Source organism: Phoenix dactylifera, chromosome 13 (genome assembly GCF_051530095.1).
Source record: "Phoenix dactylifera cultivar Ajwa chromosome 13, Ajwa_hap1_PhDact_Kaust_v1.1, whole genome shotgun sequence".
NCBI classification, from domain to species: domain Eukaryota; kingdom Viridiplantae; phylum Streptophyta; class Magnoliopsida; order Arecales; family Arecaceae; genus Phoenix; species Phoenix dactylifera.
Genome location: NC_143202.1, coordinates 28,717,744 through 28,734,224, shown reverse-complemented (window position 1 = coordinate 28,734,224; position 16,481 = coordinate 28,717,744). Strand labels below are relative to the sequence as shown.

The 16,481-nt window shown below is 54.1% G+C and overlaps 1 protein-coding gene across 1 annotated transcript; it reads left to right on the top strand.

Annotated features, from left to right (window-relative positions):
• The first annotated feature begins 1,957 nt into the window (after window positions 1–1,957).
• LOC149751486 (uncharacterized) lies at window positions 1,958–15,985 on the top strand. Its single transcript, XM_089926912.1, has 3 exons — window positions 1,958–2,319; window positions 2,401–2,705; window positions 15,967–15,985. Exons 1-3 carry the CDS (start codon window positions 2,122–2,124, stop codon window positions 15,983–15,985), a joined length of 522 nt encoding a protein of 173 aa, XP_089783038.1. The 5' UTR covers window positions 1,958–2,121.
• The last annotated feature ends 496 nt before the right edge of the window (window positions 15,986–16,481 follow it).

Genomic DNA, 16,481 nt, shown 5'->3' with positions numbered 1-16,481 from the left:
GCCTCAGAGGAACAGTCTGTCGTTGTCGAGAGATTGTCGACTCGGGGTCGGATTGCTGGATCAAGGGGCAGCCGACTCGGGGTCGGGCTGCGGAGCCGAAGATATCCGACCCGAGGTCGGATTGCTGGATCAAGGGGCAGCCGACTCGGGGTCGGGCTGCGGAGCCGAAGATATCCGACCCGAGGTCGGATTGCTGGATCAAGGGGGAGCCGACTCGGGGTCGGGCTGCGGAGCCGAAGATATCCGACCCGAGGTCGGATTGCTGGATCAAGGGGCAGCCGACTCGGGGTCGGGCTGCGGAGCCGAAGATATCCGACCCGAGGTCGGATTGCTGGATCAAGGGGCAGCCGTAGTCTTCCTGGGCGCGCACGCTGGTCACGTGGGGCGTGGTGGCTAAGTTCCCCCGTAACAGTAGCCCCCCACTCCCGAGCCTGGAACCAGGAGGGGAACGGGTGAAGGGAGTGATGCTTCGAGATTGCCGCCATCCCTCGGAAAGGCGCGCGCGCTCCGAGCTTCCCGCCTTCTTCATGGCGTATGGCAGTTGTCGCTGATCTGGCGGTCTGCGGATTTCGGCGGACATCCTTCCTTAATGGCGTCGATTCGCCTTTGGGGCGCGAACAAACTTTCGGCAGCCAGGCGTCCTCTGGCGTCACCGAGGTGTCACCCGCCTTTCCACCTATTTAACCGGGGGGCCCTCCCCCGGCCGCCTTTCTCTTCACAGGCATCTTCAAGTTTCTCTCTTGTGCCGCTGCCTTTGCCGCCGAACTGTTCGTTTGCTCCTCCTTTGACGCTCTCAGAGCCGTTCTTCCTTCCTTTCCGGTGAGTTGCCCCACTCTTCAATTTAGGGCTCTCCGTACTTTCTCCTTTCGTGTTAGTGTACTCCAGTCGTTCCGGTGCCTTCCCCCCTCTTGACCCCGTCCTGACCGTAGGTTCACTGGCCATTAGGGATGGACGAAGTAAGGGCGGACCGCATTCAGTCGGAGCTGGTCCCTGAAGACCTAGATAGGTTCGTGGCCCGGTACCACCTTCCCGAAGCCTGCAACATTACGCTCCCGGGGCCTGAGGAGAGGATGTCCCATCCTCCTCCAGGGAAGGTCGCCATCAATGAGGACATCTTTCGGGCTGAGTTCCGCTTTCCCCCCTCGGACTTAGTCGTGCAGGTGCTTCGGGGTTTAAGAGTGGCGCCGACGCAACTGGTGCCGAACTCATGGTGTATCCTGACGGCCTTTCAGGTTCTCTGCCGCATGCATGAGGTTCCCGCCACCCTGAATGTCTTTTGGAAATGCTACGCCCTGAACGGCCACCCCCGGGACAGAGGGTGGTGGTACTTCGGGGCGCGGCGAGGGTGCGGCCTCGTCAAGGATGCTCCTTCCTCCAATCACGGCTGGAAGGAGCGTTTCTTTTTCATTGACGTAGATCCCTCTTGGGGAATCGGGACAACCTGGGAGACGCCGATGAAGTCCCCGATCGGCTTATCGAGGTTGTCGAGGGAGGAGTCCGATGGCGTTGCCGTCTTGAGGGGGCTGGTTGCCGAGGGCCGGCTTCCCCCGGTGGCCCGCCTTATTTCCGAGGATGCCTTGGTGAACGTCGGTCTGAGCTCGGTCTCCGCCGACCGTGAGCCCGCCACCACTTCTTTTTTAGCTCTTTTCTCCTCTTTCGTTTCTTCTTTCCATCAGTTTCTCAGTCTCCGACCATCTCGTCCTTTTTGCAGAAATCGACGACGTCATGCGGTCGGACAAGGCGATGGCTGTCAGTAGGGCATCCCTACTGGAAGCGGTCCGGAGGAAGAAACGGACTCCTCCGAGCGGGGTCCCACCGGCGAAGAAGTCCCGCCAGCAGGCGACTCCGACGCCGACAGACGGGTCCGGACCCACCGATCAGGGGGGCGCCGCGGGCTCGGACCGACAGTTGACGCCGTATCAGCCCTCCGGTGATGAGACTACCGCTTTTTCGGAGGCGTCACCCGGGCGCGCCCGAGACGGCCGGGTCGGACGCAATCGGTCCCCAGCCCGGCCTTCGACTCGGTCGGCTTCGGATGATACGAGAAGGAGCGCGCCGAGGCCCCGGCCGAGCGGGACCCTGTCGATTTCTGGAGCGGCCCCCGCCCCGAGCACGGTCAGCATGACTCTCCCCCAAGCAATGGGTAAGGGTAAGGCCGTAGAACCACCGTCCGGCTCCGGGGCGAAGTCGGGGTCAGCCTTCACTTTCGCCGGCGCCCGAAACCTCATCGAGACGGTGCTGCTGGAGAGTGACCGTAGGCGGGTCCGGCAGATGGGGATCCCTGACGTCGGAGCTGCCAGCTGCGTCTGTCTCATGTCGGTGAGTGTTCTTCTGACCGCTTTCGTCATTTATAGGCTCTATTGATCCCCGCCTGACACCCTCATTTTTTCTATCTCTTAGCTCGCCCAGTACATGATCCGTCTGGAGGAAAGCCACGAGGAACAGGCGAGGCTTCTGGCGAGGGCCGAGAGCCGACTGAAAGCTGTAGAGGAGGGAGGCCAGGCTGCAGCAGGGAGGACGACCAGGGACCTCGAGACGAGGCTCCAGGTGGCCGAAGAGCGGGTACTCGGCTTCGCCGCCCTCGAGAGGCAACTGTTGGAGACTCAGGAGCAACTCAAGGTTGCCTCGGGTCTCGAAGGCGAGATCAGGAAGGCGGAGGAGCGGGCCGAAGAGCAGTCCCGAAAGGCTGCCGACTTCCGGGAGAGGTGGGAGAAGGCCCGGCAGTCAGCCGACAACGCCCGCAACCGAGCCCGATCTCTTGAAGCCAAGCTGGCCGAATTGGAATCGGCCTTGGAGGAGTCCCGCACGAGCAACCAGGAGCTTCATTCGCGCCTGGAGGAGACTGAGGCTGCTCGCGTTGCTGCCGAGGCGAAGCACATGGAGGCTCGGGCCGATCTGCTGAGGGTCTCCTCCGAGGCGGACGACCGGATTGTGGCGAAGGTCATGGAGGCGAAAGCTCAGATTACGGAGCGAGGGGAGGCGGCGCTGGCCGAGAAGAGCGCGGAAATCGGGCGTCAGGCGGTACAGGCCTATCGTCAGTCCGCCGAGTTCATCCGTGACATGTCGGACGCGGGGTCCGACTCCTTTGTCTTAGGCTTCGATGAAGGCCTGGCGAGGGTGTCCGCTAGATACCCCGAAATTGACCTGAGTGGGGTCTCCCTCCTCGACTCCCCTTCGATGCCATTGCCTGCTGATTCTCCAACTGTTTTCCTACCCCTTGCGGGTGTGCTCGCCGTTCCCGACCCAGGGGTTCCTCCAAGCTGACCCTCTGTATTTTTCTTTGTTCTTTTCTTTGTATGTTGGCGTTTTGCCATGTTGTATGGGTCTCGGCCCTGGTGCAACGAAAGTTAATGCAAACAGAGTGTTTCCTCATTTCACTTTCATCCTTCCTCTTTTTAACTCTCGGTAGCGCCTCGCCGACTCCTGACTCTTGAAGTTCCTCCGGCGCTAGCCCAGGCATCCGAGGGTTAGGCCTCAGGAAATTCTTCCGGCGCTAGGCCAGGCATCCGAGGGTTAGGCCTCAGGAAATTCATCCGGCGCTAGGCCAGGCATCCGAGGGTTAGGCCTCAGGAAATTCTTCCGGCGCTAGGCCAGGCATCCGAGGGTTAGGCCTCAGGAAATTCTTCCGGCGCTAGGCCAGGCATCCGAGGGTTAGGCCTCAGAAAATTCTTCCGGCGCTAGGCCAGGCATCCGAGGGTTAGGCCTCAGGAAATTCTTCCGGCGTTAGGCCAGGCATCCGAGGACTGAGCCTTGGGAAATTCCGCTCGTTGGTTGGCCAAGGCTGGCGCAAGCCGAGGCGACCGGTCGGGGCTTCAGGCTAGTCTGCTCCCGGGATGATCATCGGGTTAGCCTGGCATCCGAGGGCCGTGCCTCGGGGAATTCCGCTCGTTGGTCGGCCAAGGCTGGCGCAAGCCGAGGCGACCGGTCGGGGCTTCAGGCTAGTCTGCTCCCGGGATGATCATCGGGTTAGCCTGGCATCCGAGGGCCGTGCCTCGGGGAATTCCGCTCGTTGGTCGGCCAAGGCTGGCGCAAGCCGAGGCGACCGGTCGGGGCTTCAGGCTAGTCTGCTCCTGGGATAATCATCGGGTTAGCCTGGCATCCGAGGGTCGTGCCTCGGGGAATTCCGCTCGTTGGTCGGCCAAGGCTGGCGCAAGCCGAGGCGACCGGTCGGGGCTTCAGGCTAGTCTGCTCCCGGGATGATCATCGGGTTAGCCTGGCATCCGAGGGCCGAGCCTCGGGGAATTCCGCTCGTTAGTCGGCCAAGGCTGGCGCAAGCCGAGGCGACCGGTCGGAGCTTCAGGCTAGTCTGCTCCCGGGATGATCATCGGGTTAGCCTGGCATCCGAGGGCCGTGCCTCGGGGAATTCCGCTCGTTGGTCGGCCAAGGCTGGCGCAAGCCGAGGCGACCGGTCGGGGCTTCAGGCTAGTCTGCTCCCGGGATGATCATCGGGTTAGCCTGGCATCCGAGGGCCGAGCCTCGGAGAATTCCGTTCGTTGGTCGGCCAAGGCTGGCGCAAGCCGAGGCGACCGGTCGGGGCTTCAGGCTAGTCTGCTCCCGGGATGATCATCGGGTTAGCCTGGCATCCGAGGGCCGAGCCTCGGAGAATTCCGCTCGTTGGTCGGCTAAGGCTGGCGCAAGCCGAGGCGACCGGTCGGGGCTTCAGGCTAGTCTGCTCCCGGGATGATCATCGGGTTAGCCTGGCATCCGAGGGCCGTGCCTCGGAGAATTCCGCTCGTTGGTCGGCCAAGGCTGGCGCAAGCCGAGGCGACCGGTCGGGGCTTCAGGCTAGTCTGCTCCCGGGATGATCATCGGGTTAGCCTGGCATCCGAGGGCCGAGCCTCGGGAAATTCCACTCGTTGGTCGGCCAAGGCTGGCGCAAGACGAGGCGACCGGTCGGGGCTTCAGGCTAGTCTGCTCCCGGGATGATCATCGGGTTAGCCTGGCATCCGAGGGCCGAGCCTCGAGAAATTCCGCTCGTTGGTCGGCCAAGGCTGGCGCAAGCCGAGGCGACCGGTCGGGGCTTCAGGCTAGTCTGCTCCCGGGATGATCATCGGGTTAGCCTGGCATCCGAGGGCCGAGCCTCGGGAAATTCCGCTCGTTGGCCACGCGCCTGTCGCTTGCCGCTCGACGGGATTTCTCCGTGGCCAGCTACGATCGTGTTTCTCCTCTTCTCCAAGCGTCGCCTGGGGAACACCAGAAGGGTATTAAATGCTAATTGAGGCGTTACCTGGAAAATCGGATCGCCAGTTGCTGCTTGCAAGGAGTGTCAGTTAAGCGGCCGCGATACGCGCGTTCTTCGAGGCGGATGCGGCCTGGGCGCGAGCGGAGATACGTGGGCCGTGGGATACACACCGCCCGGAGTGTCCTGCATGAGGAATGTAATTAAGGAGAACGACGCTTAGGAGATCGTGGGAGGATACGCCTCGAGAGCTGGAACGGCTCCGGATTCGGTGCGCCCGCCTTTATTGGAGCCACCCGCATCGGAACGACCGGGGGGCCACAGTTTGGCTATAAATATAAGTGCAGGCGCGGTGATTGGTGCCAAGGGGACAGAAGGTACTCTCTGGACGTTGGCGTGGCGCTGGCAGGCGTCGCATTTCCGTACGTGATCCTTCGAGTCCTCCAACAAGGTAGGCCAATAATAGCCTTGCCTCATGATCTTGTGCGCTAAGGACCTAGCCCCCAAGTGCGATCCGCAGACGCCCTCATGGACTTCGCCGAGGACGTAGGCCGCCTCCGAGGGGCGGAGGCACCTTAAGAGGGGGGCGGTGAACGAGGTCCGATACAGCCTCCCTTCATAGAGTACGTAGTGGGCGGACTTCTTGACAAGTCGCCGAGCTTGATCTTCGTCTTCAGGGAGGATCCCTTCGGCGAGGTAGGCGACGAGCGGGTCCATCCAAGACGGCTCCGGATCAATCGCCATTACCGCTCCAGCCTCGTCGATGCTCGGGGCATCCAGGGTCTCCAGGTAGATTGCCCTCGACAAGTTGTGCGCCTCTGTGCCCACCAAGCGGGACAACCTGTCGGCCCTGGCATTTTCGCTTCTGGGGACCTGCTGGATGTCGACACTGCCGAGGTCGGGAATGAGTGCTTGCACCTTCCGGACGTAGTCCTGCATGGTCGGGCTCCGGGCCTCGAACTCCCCACGAACCTGCCCGACCACCAGCTGGGAGTCGGTGAAGACCTTCAAACGCCGAATGCCGAGCTCCCTGGTGAGTTTGAGTCCCGTGACTAGGGCCTCGTACTCCGCCTCATTGTTGGTCACTGGAAATCCAAACCTCAAGGCATACTCGGCTATCACTCCATCAGGACTGGTAAGGACCAGCCCGGCCCCTCCACCCTCGGGGTTCGACGACCCATCGATGTGAAGCGTCCAGATCGGGAGGTCGAGGCTGGGCGTTTCAGGCGGTCTAGGTTCCGCCTCCTGCACCGTGCACTCAGCGAGGAAGTCCGCAAGCACCTGGGCCTTGATGGCGGGTCGAGGCTGGTAGCGGATGTCGAACTCACCGAGTTCTACTGCCCACTTCACCAGTCGTCCCGCATTCTCGGGGTTGCTGAGGATCTGCCGTAGTGGTTGATCGGTTAAGAGGGTGACCGAATGAGCCTGGAAATAGGGGCGAAGCCTCCTGGTCGCGGTCAGCAGCGCGAAGGCGATCTTTTCAGCCTTCGTGTACCGCGTCTCGGCATCCCGTAGGACCCGGCTGATGTAGTACACAGGCTTCTGGAGCTTTGCCTCTTCCCGAACCAGCACCGCACTGACCGCGGTTGGGGAGACCGCCAGATAGAGGCAGAGCATCTCCCCTTCTTGCGGCTTGGACAGTAGGGGAGGAGACGCCAGGTATTCCTTGAGCTGGTCGAATGCTGCTTGACATTCGGCCGTCCAGAGGAAGTCTTTCGGGCGTTTTAACACCTTGAAGAATGGTTGGCAGCGTTCGGCCGATTTTGCCACAAATCGTCCAAGCGCGGCGACCCTTCCAGCGAGCTCCTGAACCTCCTTTACTTTGGTCGGAGGGGACATACCTTGGATGGCCTTGATTTTGTCCGGGTTGGCTTCGATACCCCGCTGGTTGACAATGAAACCGAGGAACCTCCCGGCCGAAGCGCCGAAGGCGCACTTCGCTGGGTTCAGCTTCATGCAAAACTTCCGCAAGGTGGTGAAAGTCTCCTCCAAATCCACGATGTGCTGGTCTGCATGGCGGCTCTTCACCAGCATATCGTCCACGTACACCTACATGTTCCGGCCGATTTGCTCTTTGAAGATTTTGTTGACGAGGCGCTGGTAAGTGGCGCCAGCATTCTTCAGACCGAAGGGCATTACCTTGTAGCAGTACAGCCCCCGGTCTGTTATAAAGGCAGTTTTCTCCTCGTCCTGTGGGGCCATCATTATCTGGTTGTAACCGGAGAAGGCATCCATGAAAGACAGCAGCTGATATCCGGAAGTCGCGTCGACCAGTTGGTCTATTCGCGGAAGCGGAAAGCTATCCTTAGGGCACGCCTTGTTCAGGTCGGTATAGTCGACGCACATCCTCCACTTCCCGCTCGCCTTCCGGACAAGTACAACATTTGCCAGCCACTCGGGGTAGCTTACCTCCCTTATGAATCCTGCCTCCAAGAGCTTGTCTACCTCCTGGTCGACCACCCGGATCCGATCTGGGGCACAGTGTCTCTTCTTCTGCTTTATTGGTCGGTGGGTCGGGTCGACGTTGAGGGCGTGAGAAATGACCTCCGGGTCGATCCCAGGTACATCGGCCGCCGACCAGGCAAATACATCGGCATTGGCTCGGAGGAATTCCACCAACCGGGCCCGAGCTCCCGGGTCGAGATTGGCGCCGACCCGGACCGCCCGGTCGGGGCGGCCTTCCTCAAGGGGGACTTCGACCACCCCCTCGGCTGGCTCCCCCTGCCGCAAGGCCACCTCGTCTCTGGCATCAAGGGACTCGACGCTTAGGGCTTCCACGGGCTTCTTCCCTTTGAGGGTTGCTAGAAAACATTGCCGTGCGGTCGGTTGGTCACCTCGGACCTCTCCGATCCCGACCGCCGTGGGGAACCGCATAAGCAAGTGGTACGTGGAGACCACCGCGCGAAGGGCGTTCAGCCCGGGTCGCCCGAGGATAGCGTTGTAGGCCGAGGGAACACGGACGACCAAGAACCCGAGTCGCACCGTGGCTTCTGCGGGTGCGACGCCCGCAGTCACAGGCAGCTCAACGACACCTTCCGCCGGGACAGCGTCACCGGTGAATCCTACGAGGGGGGTGGACATTTTGTGCAACAACTGTCTGGACAAGCTCATCTTTTGGAAGGCCTCGTAAAACAAAATATCAGCTGAGCTTCCACTATCCACAAGAACACGCCTTACATCATAGTTTGCCATAGTGAGGGAGATCACCATGGCGTCATCGTGGGGAGTCTGAACCCCCTTTACATCCTCATCAGAAAAGGTGATTACATTGCCGACCTTCTGCCTCTTTACGACGGCCGTCCCTGACGCTTCCGTCGAGCCTCCTGCGTTCCCCACGGGCCGAGAGCAGCCCCCAGTGATAGTGTGGATCACGCCCGCAACGGGTCGATTCTGCTCCCGAGGCTCCGGAGGAGCCGGGTCGGCTGAACGCGGGTCTGCGGGGGGACGTCGGTCGCTCACATATCGACCGAGACACCCCCGACGGATAAGAGCCTCGATCTCGTCCCGAAGCTGGAAGCAGTCCTCTGTGTCGTGGCCGTGGTCTCGGTGGTACTCACAGTACGCCCGGGAGGGCCTCTTTCCAGGGATCCTTCGTATCTGTCTCGGGGCCGGGAGGTCCTCCCGCCCCTTGATCTCCATAAGAATCTGGGCCCGGGGAGTCAGGAGAGGGGTGTACCGGTTGAAACGTCGGGGCGGAGAACGAGGGTGTGGGGCGCCGTGGTTCTTCGCCGGCGTCGGGCTCCTCCTCTGGCGTGCCTCTTTCCGCCTTTTCTTCCCAAGCTTTTGTGGGATCTCGGCGGCCTCCTTGCTCCGGTAGGCGGCCGCCTCCTCGGCGTCCGCATACTGGTTCGCCCGGGACAACAGCTCTGGGAAGCTCCGCGGCAGGCGTTTGTCCAGGGAGAAGGTGAGTCTGCCCTTCTGGAAGCCACGCTTCAGGGCTGAAAGAGCTACCTCCTGACTCAGGTTCCGGACCTCCAACGTAGCCCTGTTGAAGCGGGTAAGATAATCCCGCAGGCTTTCTCCCTCGTTTTGCCGGACATCAAAGAGGGAGTCGGAGACCAGTCGCCGCCGGCTACTGACGGCGAAATGAGTGATGAAGAGGCGAGTGAACTGGTCGAAGGACCGGATTGAGTCAGCCTCCAGCCCGGCGAACCATGCCCTCGCCGGGCCACGGAGGGTTGCCGGGAAAGCCTTGCAGAGAAGGGGATCTGATGCTCCGTGGAGGAGCATAAGGGTCCTGAAACTCTCGACGTGATCCCGCGGGTCCGCCGCCCCGTCATAGGGCTCGATCGCCGGCATTTTGAACCCCGACGGATTCGGGGTCCGCAGGATCCTCGAGGCGAGCGCCGGCTGGGAGGAGATCTCTAAGTCGGCGAAGGGATCTTTGGAATGGCCCTTCAGGACCTGGAGTTGTCGGTGGAGATCGTCCACCCGCCGGTCCAGGGAACGCGACCGGCGGGTGGGAGACAAGGAGCGGCGAGAGGGGGACCGACTGGAGCGCGGGTTCCTCGAGGACTGGGGGGTCTGGGAACGCGCCCGGGCCCACCTCTCGTACCCCGCGCAGCTCCGGTGGGAAGGTCCCGGCAGAATGGAGCGTGCTCGAGAATCCTCCTCGCGCCGGCGCTCCTCCTCATGGGAGAGGAAGGAACGCGGGTTGAGGAGGACAGGCGAACGCTCAGGCAGCGGCGGCTCCTGAGCCTGCTGCGGCGCCCGGGACGTCGCACCCTGCAGATTCTGCACCGCCTCCGCGAGGGTGCGGACCTGCTGGGTTAGCTGGTCGAACTGGGCGGCTTCGACCATCTGAATGGGCGGTGGGGCGGTGGAGTGTTGCTGAGAGCGTGTTGGGGATGCAGCGGCCTCCCGGCCAGTGGCGCGAGAGGCCCCGCGACCGGAAGCATTGGAAGCTCCACGACCACCTCGCCGTGCCATTACGATCGCTCTGAGATTCGGGCCCTTCCTCTAGCGCCAACTGTTGCTGGTGGTCCAAACCGAGAACGATTGGCACAGCGATGTGAACGGGGTTCCCTTTGAGTTGCTTTGGTTGCGCTCCGCCTTCCGCCGTGAAACCTGCAAACAAGCCTCGCACCACTACCGGGGTAGTGGGGGCCCTCCGACGATCAAGTCAGAGGAGATCGAAGGAGAAGGAGAAGGAGAAGGTAGTAGGTGAGTTGATACTCTGGAAGATATATCTTACCCCCCCCTTCCCCCCCAGCCTCATATATATCAGGCTGGGGGGTTTTTCCAGGGATTCGTCATCATGTGGCACGATGGGGCTGCCACTGACATGGCCGTTACAGGGCGTCGTGGGGCAGCGCTGGGTACAGCCATGGCAGGGCATAGTGGAGCTCCGCTTTGTACGGCTGTTACAGGGGATCGTGGGGCAGCGCCGGATACGGCCGTTGCAGGGAGTAGTGGAGCAGGGGGCCGCGGCGTGCCTCAGAGGAACAGTCTGTCGTTGTCGAGAGATTGTCGACTCGGGGTCGGATTGCTGGATCAAGGGGCAGCCGACTCGGGGTCGGGCTGCGGAGCCGAAGATATCCGACCCGAGGTCGGATTGCTGGATCAAGGGGCAGCCGACTCGGGGTCGGGCTGCGGAGCCGAAGATATCCGACCCGAGGTCGGATTGCTGGATCAAGGGGGAGCCGACTCGGGGTCGGGCTGCGGAGCCGAAGATATCCGACCCGAGGTCGGATTGCTGGATCAAGGGGCAGCCGACTCGGGGTCGGGCTGCGGAGCCGAAGATATCCGACCCGAGGTCGGATTGCTGGATCAAGGGGCAGCCGTAGTCTTCCTGGGCGCGCGCGCTGGTCACGTGGGGCGTGGTGGCTAAGTTCCCCCGTAACAGTTTCCGTACCCAGACTCCCCCGACCTTGTGGAATCCCATCCGATGGAAGGTCCCCTCACCCATGCGATCTGTAAAACGCAGTGAGCGAGAGGGTTCCCCCTCAGGGATAGGAACCTCTAACTCCCTAAAGATAAGAGTGAATAGCATTCCATATGGGAGACTCAACCTAGGTTTGTCTAGGGGTTCACAGAGATACTTGTAGATGAGTTTAGGGAAGTTGATAGGAGTGTCTTGGAGTATGTGGAACATCAAAGCTAGGTCTCTCTCTGAGATGAAGTCAAACCTACCAGTTTTGGGGAAGAGAGTCCTAGAAATGATACTTAGGAGAAGCCGCATTTCAGCTTAAAGCTGATTTGCGAACACCTCCTCTATGGGGGACTGAGGTGGACTCCCTAAGATGGCCGTAAGGGCCTCTGTCCTATCTGAGGGGTGTGTGGGAAAGATCCCCTCTCTGGAGAGATGGAGGACTCGAGCAATGAAGTCCTCGAAAATGAAAACTGGGGCACCCGCTACAGTCCCCTGGATACCGCCGCTACCCCGTGCGACAGTACCGTAAAATTTCCTAACTAACCCTGGATAGGTAGGGAGGTCAAGAGAACAAAAGAACTCTAAGCCCTGGGCCCTAAGGTGATGCCCTAGGTTGAACCCTTCCCGGGAGAGGAAGTCAAAGTTGACTTGCCTCCCGGTAGAGACAACCTTTCCGGCGCATGAGCGCGAGGGAACTGGCCTAGGCGGGGAAGGAACCGGAGGTGGTGGCCTCATGGGTTCGTTCCGAGCCTTGGACCGTCGCTCGGCCCCACTCGCGGAGAAGGGTCTCTTCCGGCTTGGGACAACGGCTTTCCTAGGCATTTTTGACCTAAACACGGAGTGATGGACAAGAAAAATGGAGGAAAACTCGACGGAGAGGACCTAGAACGGGTCGGAGACGAGGTCGGAGACGACTCTAGGGTTTTGGAACAGTGGCGGCTGAAAATAGAAGTGAAGAGAAAAACATTCCGCTTAGGGTTAAAAGTCGGATTCCCGACCTCGAGTCGACTCTGGTAAGTCGCGAGTCGACTCGACCTCGAGTTGACTCCCAAATATGCGCGAGTCGACTCGCCTACGAGCCGACTCTAAAATCTTTTCGAGTCGACTCGAACTCTGGCACATAATCAAAAAACTTGTTATTTCCGTGCCAAAAGAGAGAGTTATGGAACTATCAAAGATTTAAGAACTGATTTGATGATCATAGATAAGAAACCCTATGTCTAACATAAGCTAATCACCAAAATCAATGAATTAGAGGAAAGTATCACTAGAATGGATCAATCACTCCTAACCCTCTTCTAAGTATACAAAATCGATCTTCACTCAAAGGTTTTGTGAAGATATCAGCAAGTTGATCATCAGTACAAACAAATTGAAGTGTCACATCACCATTCAGTACATGATCTCTTATGAAGTGATGTCTTATCTCGATGTGTTTAGTTCTTGAATGCTGAATTGGATTTTTAGTTAGATTAATGGCACTCGTATTATCACAATTTATGGGAATTTTATCTTGTTTAAGGCCATAATCTTCAAGTTGTTGTTTAATCCACAAGATTTGAGCACAACAACTCCCGGCAGCAACATATTCGGCTTCCTCCGTAGATAGTGCAACCGAGTTTTGTTTCTTGCTAAACCAAGAGATTAAATTTTCTCCTAAGAATTGACATGACCCGCTGGTGCTTTTTCTATCAAGTTTACAGCCAGCGAAGTCTGAATCAGTGTACCCTATTAAGTTTATGCTTGATTTTTTAGAGTACCATAGACCTATGTTTTTTATTCCTATGAGATATTTAAAAATTCTCTTAACTGCAATTAGGTGTGATTCCTTAGGATTAGATTGATATCTAGCACACATGCATACACTAAACATGATATCAGGTCTACTTGTTGTAAGATATAATAAAGATCCTATCATACCTCTATACATCTTTTGATCTACTGATTTACCTGATTCATCTTTGTCTAGTTTGCATGATGAACTCATGGGTGTGTTGATTGGCTTGTTTCCATCCATATCAAACTTCTTAAGTATCTCCTTGATGTATTTTGCTTGATTGATGAAGATGCCTTCTTTAGATTGTTTGATTTGGAGCCCGAGGAAATAGTTCAGCTCTCCCATCATGCTCATTTCAAATTCACTCTGCATTAAGTCAGCAAATTCTTCGCAGAGGCGATTGTTAGTAGCACCGAAAATAATATCATCTACATAAATCTGTACTACTAACATATCTTTGTTTTTCTTCTTTAAAAACAGTGTTGTATCAACATTCCCTCTAGAAAATTCATGGTCTAATAGAAATTTGCTAAGTCTTTCATACCATGCTCTAGGAGCTTGTTTTAGACCATAAAGTGCTTTGTTTAGTTTATAAACATGATTGGGGTATTGATGATTTTCAAAATCAGGAGGTTGTTCTACATACACCTCCTCATTAATATACCCATTCAAAAAGGCACTTTTTACATCCATTTGAAATAGTTTGAAGTCTTTAGAGCATGCAAATGCTAGTAACAATCTAATTGCTTCAAGTCTAGCTACAGGAGCAAAAGTCTCATCAAAGTCTATACCTTCTTCTTGATTATAGCCCTTTGCTACTAGTCTAGCCTTGTTCCTAATCACAACTCCATTTTCATCAAGTTTATTTTTGTATATCCATTTAGTTCCTATTATTGAGTATTCAGTGGGTCTTTCTACCAAATTCCATACCTTGTTTCTAGTAAATTGATTTAGTTCCTCTTGCATAGCATTTATCCAATTTACATCATTTTCAGCTTCTCCAATGTTTTTAGGTTCTAAGTGCGAAACAAAAGCTAGGTGATTATTTAAGTTCCTAAGAGAAGCTCTAGTTCGAATAGGTTGTGATGGATCATCTAGTATTAATTCTTTAGGATGACCGTATGCATACCTCCAAGCTTTTGTAAGCCCATGATCATCAATTACCTCTTGGCTTGTTGAGGTTTCTCCAATTTGCTTCGGTTCATTCTCTTGTAATGTCATATCGTCTAACTTTTTCTCAAGTATTCCTGCATCATCATCAAGAGCTACTCTCTTGCTAGAAGAGACATCATTAGTATCATCAAAAACAACATGTATAGACTCTTCAATAACAAGGGTTCTTTTGTTGAAGACTCTATAAGCCTTACTTGATGCAGAGTATCCCAAAAAGATACCCTCATCAGATTTGGAATCAAATTTACCTAAGTTATCTTTCCCATTATTGTGAATGAAACACCTACACCCAAAAACATGAAAATAGCTTACTTTGGGTTTTCTATCTCTCCAAAATTCATAAGGTGTTTTCTTTATAATTGGTCTCAGTAAAACTCTATTTAATATATGGCATGATGTGTTAATAGCTTCTCCCCAAAAATACTTTGGGAGGTCACTTTCACACAACATGGTCCTAGCCATTTCCTCTAGGATTCTATTCTTTCTTTCCACAACTCCATTTTGTTGTGGTATCCTAGGTGCAGAGAAATTATGATTTATCCCCTTTTTACTACAGAATTCATCAAATAGATGATTTTCAAATTCTGTTCCATGATCACTCCTAATAGCTATAACTGAAGCATTTCTTGCGTTAGTTACTTCCTTATGAAATTTCTTAAATACAGAAAATGCTTCATCTTTATGAGCTAAAAACATGACCCATGTATATCTAGAAAAATCATCTACAATAACAAGACCATATTTGTTTCCACCAAGACTTGTGGTTCTAGTTGGTCCAAATAGATCCATGTGTAGTAGTTCAAGGGGTCTAGTAGTAGTGACACAATTTATGGATTTAAAAGAGCTCCTAGATTGTTTGCCATATTGACATGCATCATAAATTTTATTTTTCTCAAATTTTAGTTTTGGCAAACCAATTACAGAATCTCTTTTAACTAATTTAGATATTGTATCCATACTTGCATGACCTAATTTACGGTGCCATAACCAACTTGCATCATCAACCTTAGTATCACTAGCTACTAAGCAAGGACTGTTTTTAGCAAGATCTTCAAGCTCTACTACATAGACGTTACCACGTCTAATTCCTTTAAATACTAAGCCATTGTCAATTGAGTTGGTTATGATGCATAAAGATGGCTTAAACAAAACATCAAAACCTCTATCACATAATTGACTAACGCTAAGTAAGTTATGCTTAAGACCATCTACAAATCATACATTATCAACGAAGGTTGAAGAGGTGATTTGTACTTTACCTATACCAATGATGTGACCTTGGTTATTGTCTCCAAATGTCACAGCACCTCCCTTCTTAGGCTCTAGGGTGAAGAATTGCTCCTTGTCACCCGTCATGTGTCTTGAGCAGCCACTATCCAAGTACCAACAGTTTTTGTCGACCTTGGCTGCAAGACACTCCTACACAAGGAAATCATACAATCTTAGGTACCCAAGTTTTCTTGGGTCCTTCAAGGTTAGTAACGTTGGTTCCTTTTGGAACCCAAATCTTTTTAATCTTTCTTTTAATTTCAGATTTTTTGTGATTACACACATTAGCTATATGTCCTACTTTACCACAACGAAAACAAGTTGCATTTTTGGTTTTGCTTTCTCCGGCCTTTACAAAAAAGTTTTAAAAAAATTTTTGTTTGTTGTTAGGCTTATACCCTAAGCCGGCTTTACTAAATACAGCTCTTTGACTATTAAGTATCATGTCTAGTTTTTCAGAACTAAAGGTAAACTTCTCAACTATAGGTTTATACTTTTCAAGTTCTTTTGTTAAGTTTAGTTTTTCTGTTTTTAGTGAATTTAGATCTTTTGTAAAGTTATCTTTTAGAGTTCGGTTACTGTTTTTAAGTTCTGAAACTTCCTTAGTTAGTCTTTTGTTATCTTTAATTAAAGTATTAGTTTTTTGAATTAGCAATTGGTTGCTTGTTTTAAGTTCTAAGTTTTCCTTGATGATAGAGTTCTTGTCCTTAATTAATGTATCGTGCTTATGAGTGTAAGATTGATTAGTTAGTTTCAATTCTTTATTTTTAAGGTTTATTGTCTTATATTCATCCATTAGTTCATTAAAAGCATCATACAATTCATCAAAGGTAAAATCTAAATGTGTTTCATATATTACCTCATTATCATTTCCATGAAGCAAAAATTTGCTTTTTCTTCTTGTTCTTCATCCGATGATGATGATGATTGATCGAAGTCTGTCAAGGTGGTGACAAGAGCTTTCTTCTTCTTGTATTTGATGCTCTTCTTCAGTAAGGGACAGTCGATTCTGAAATGTCCCGGTTTCTTGCATTTATAGCAACCGATTCCCTCACTTTCCCTTTCCTTACCTTTGTCCTTGTTGTAGGAACTTGAGGGACCTCGCCTCTGATGAAAGGACTTCTTCCGGTTGATGAATTTTCTGAACTTTCGCACGAGAAGAGCCTCATCATCATCTCCCTCATTGTCTTCTTCTTCACTGCTGCTCTGCA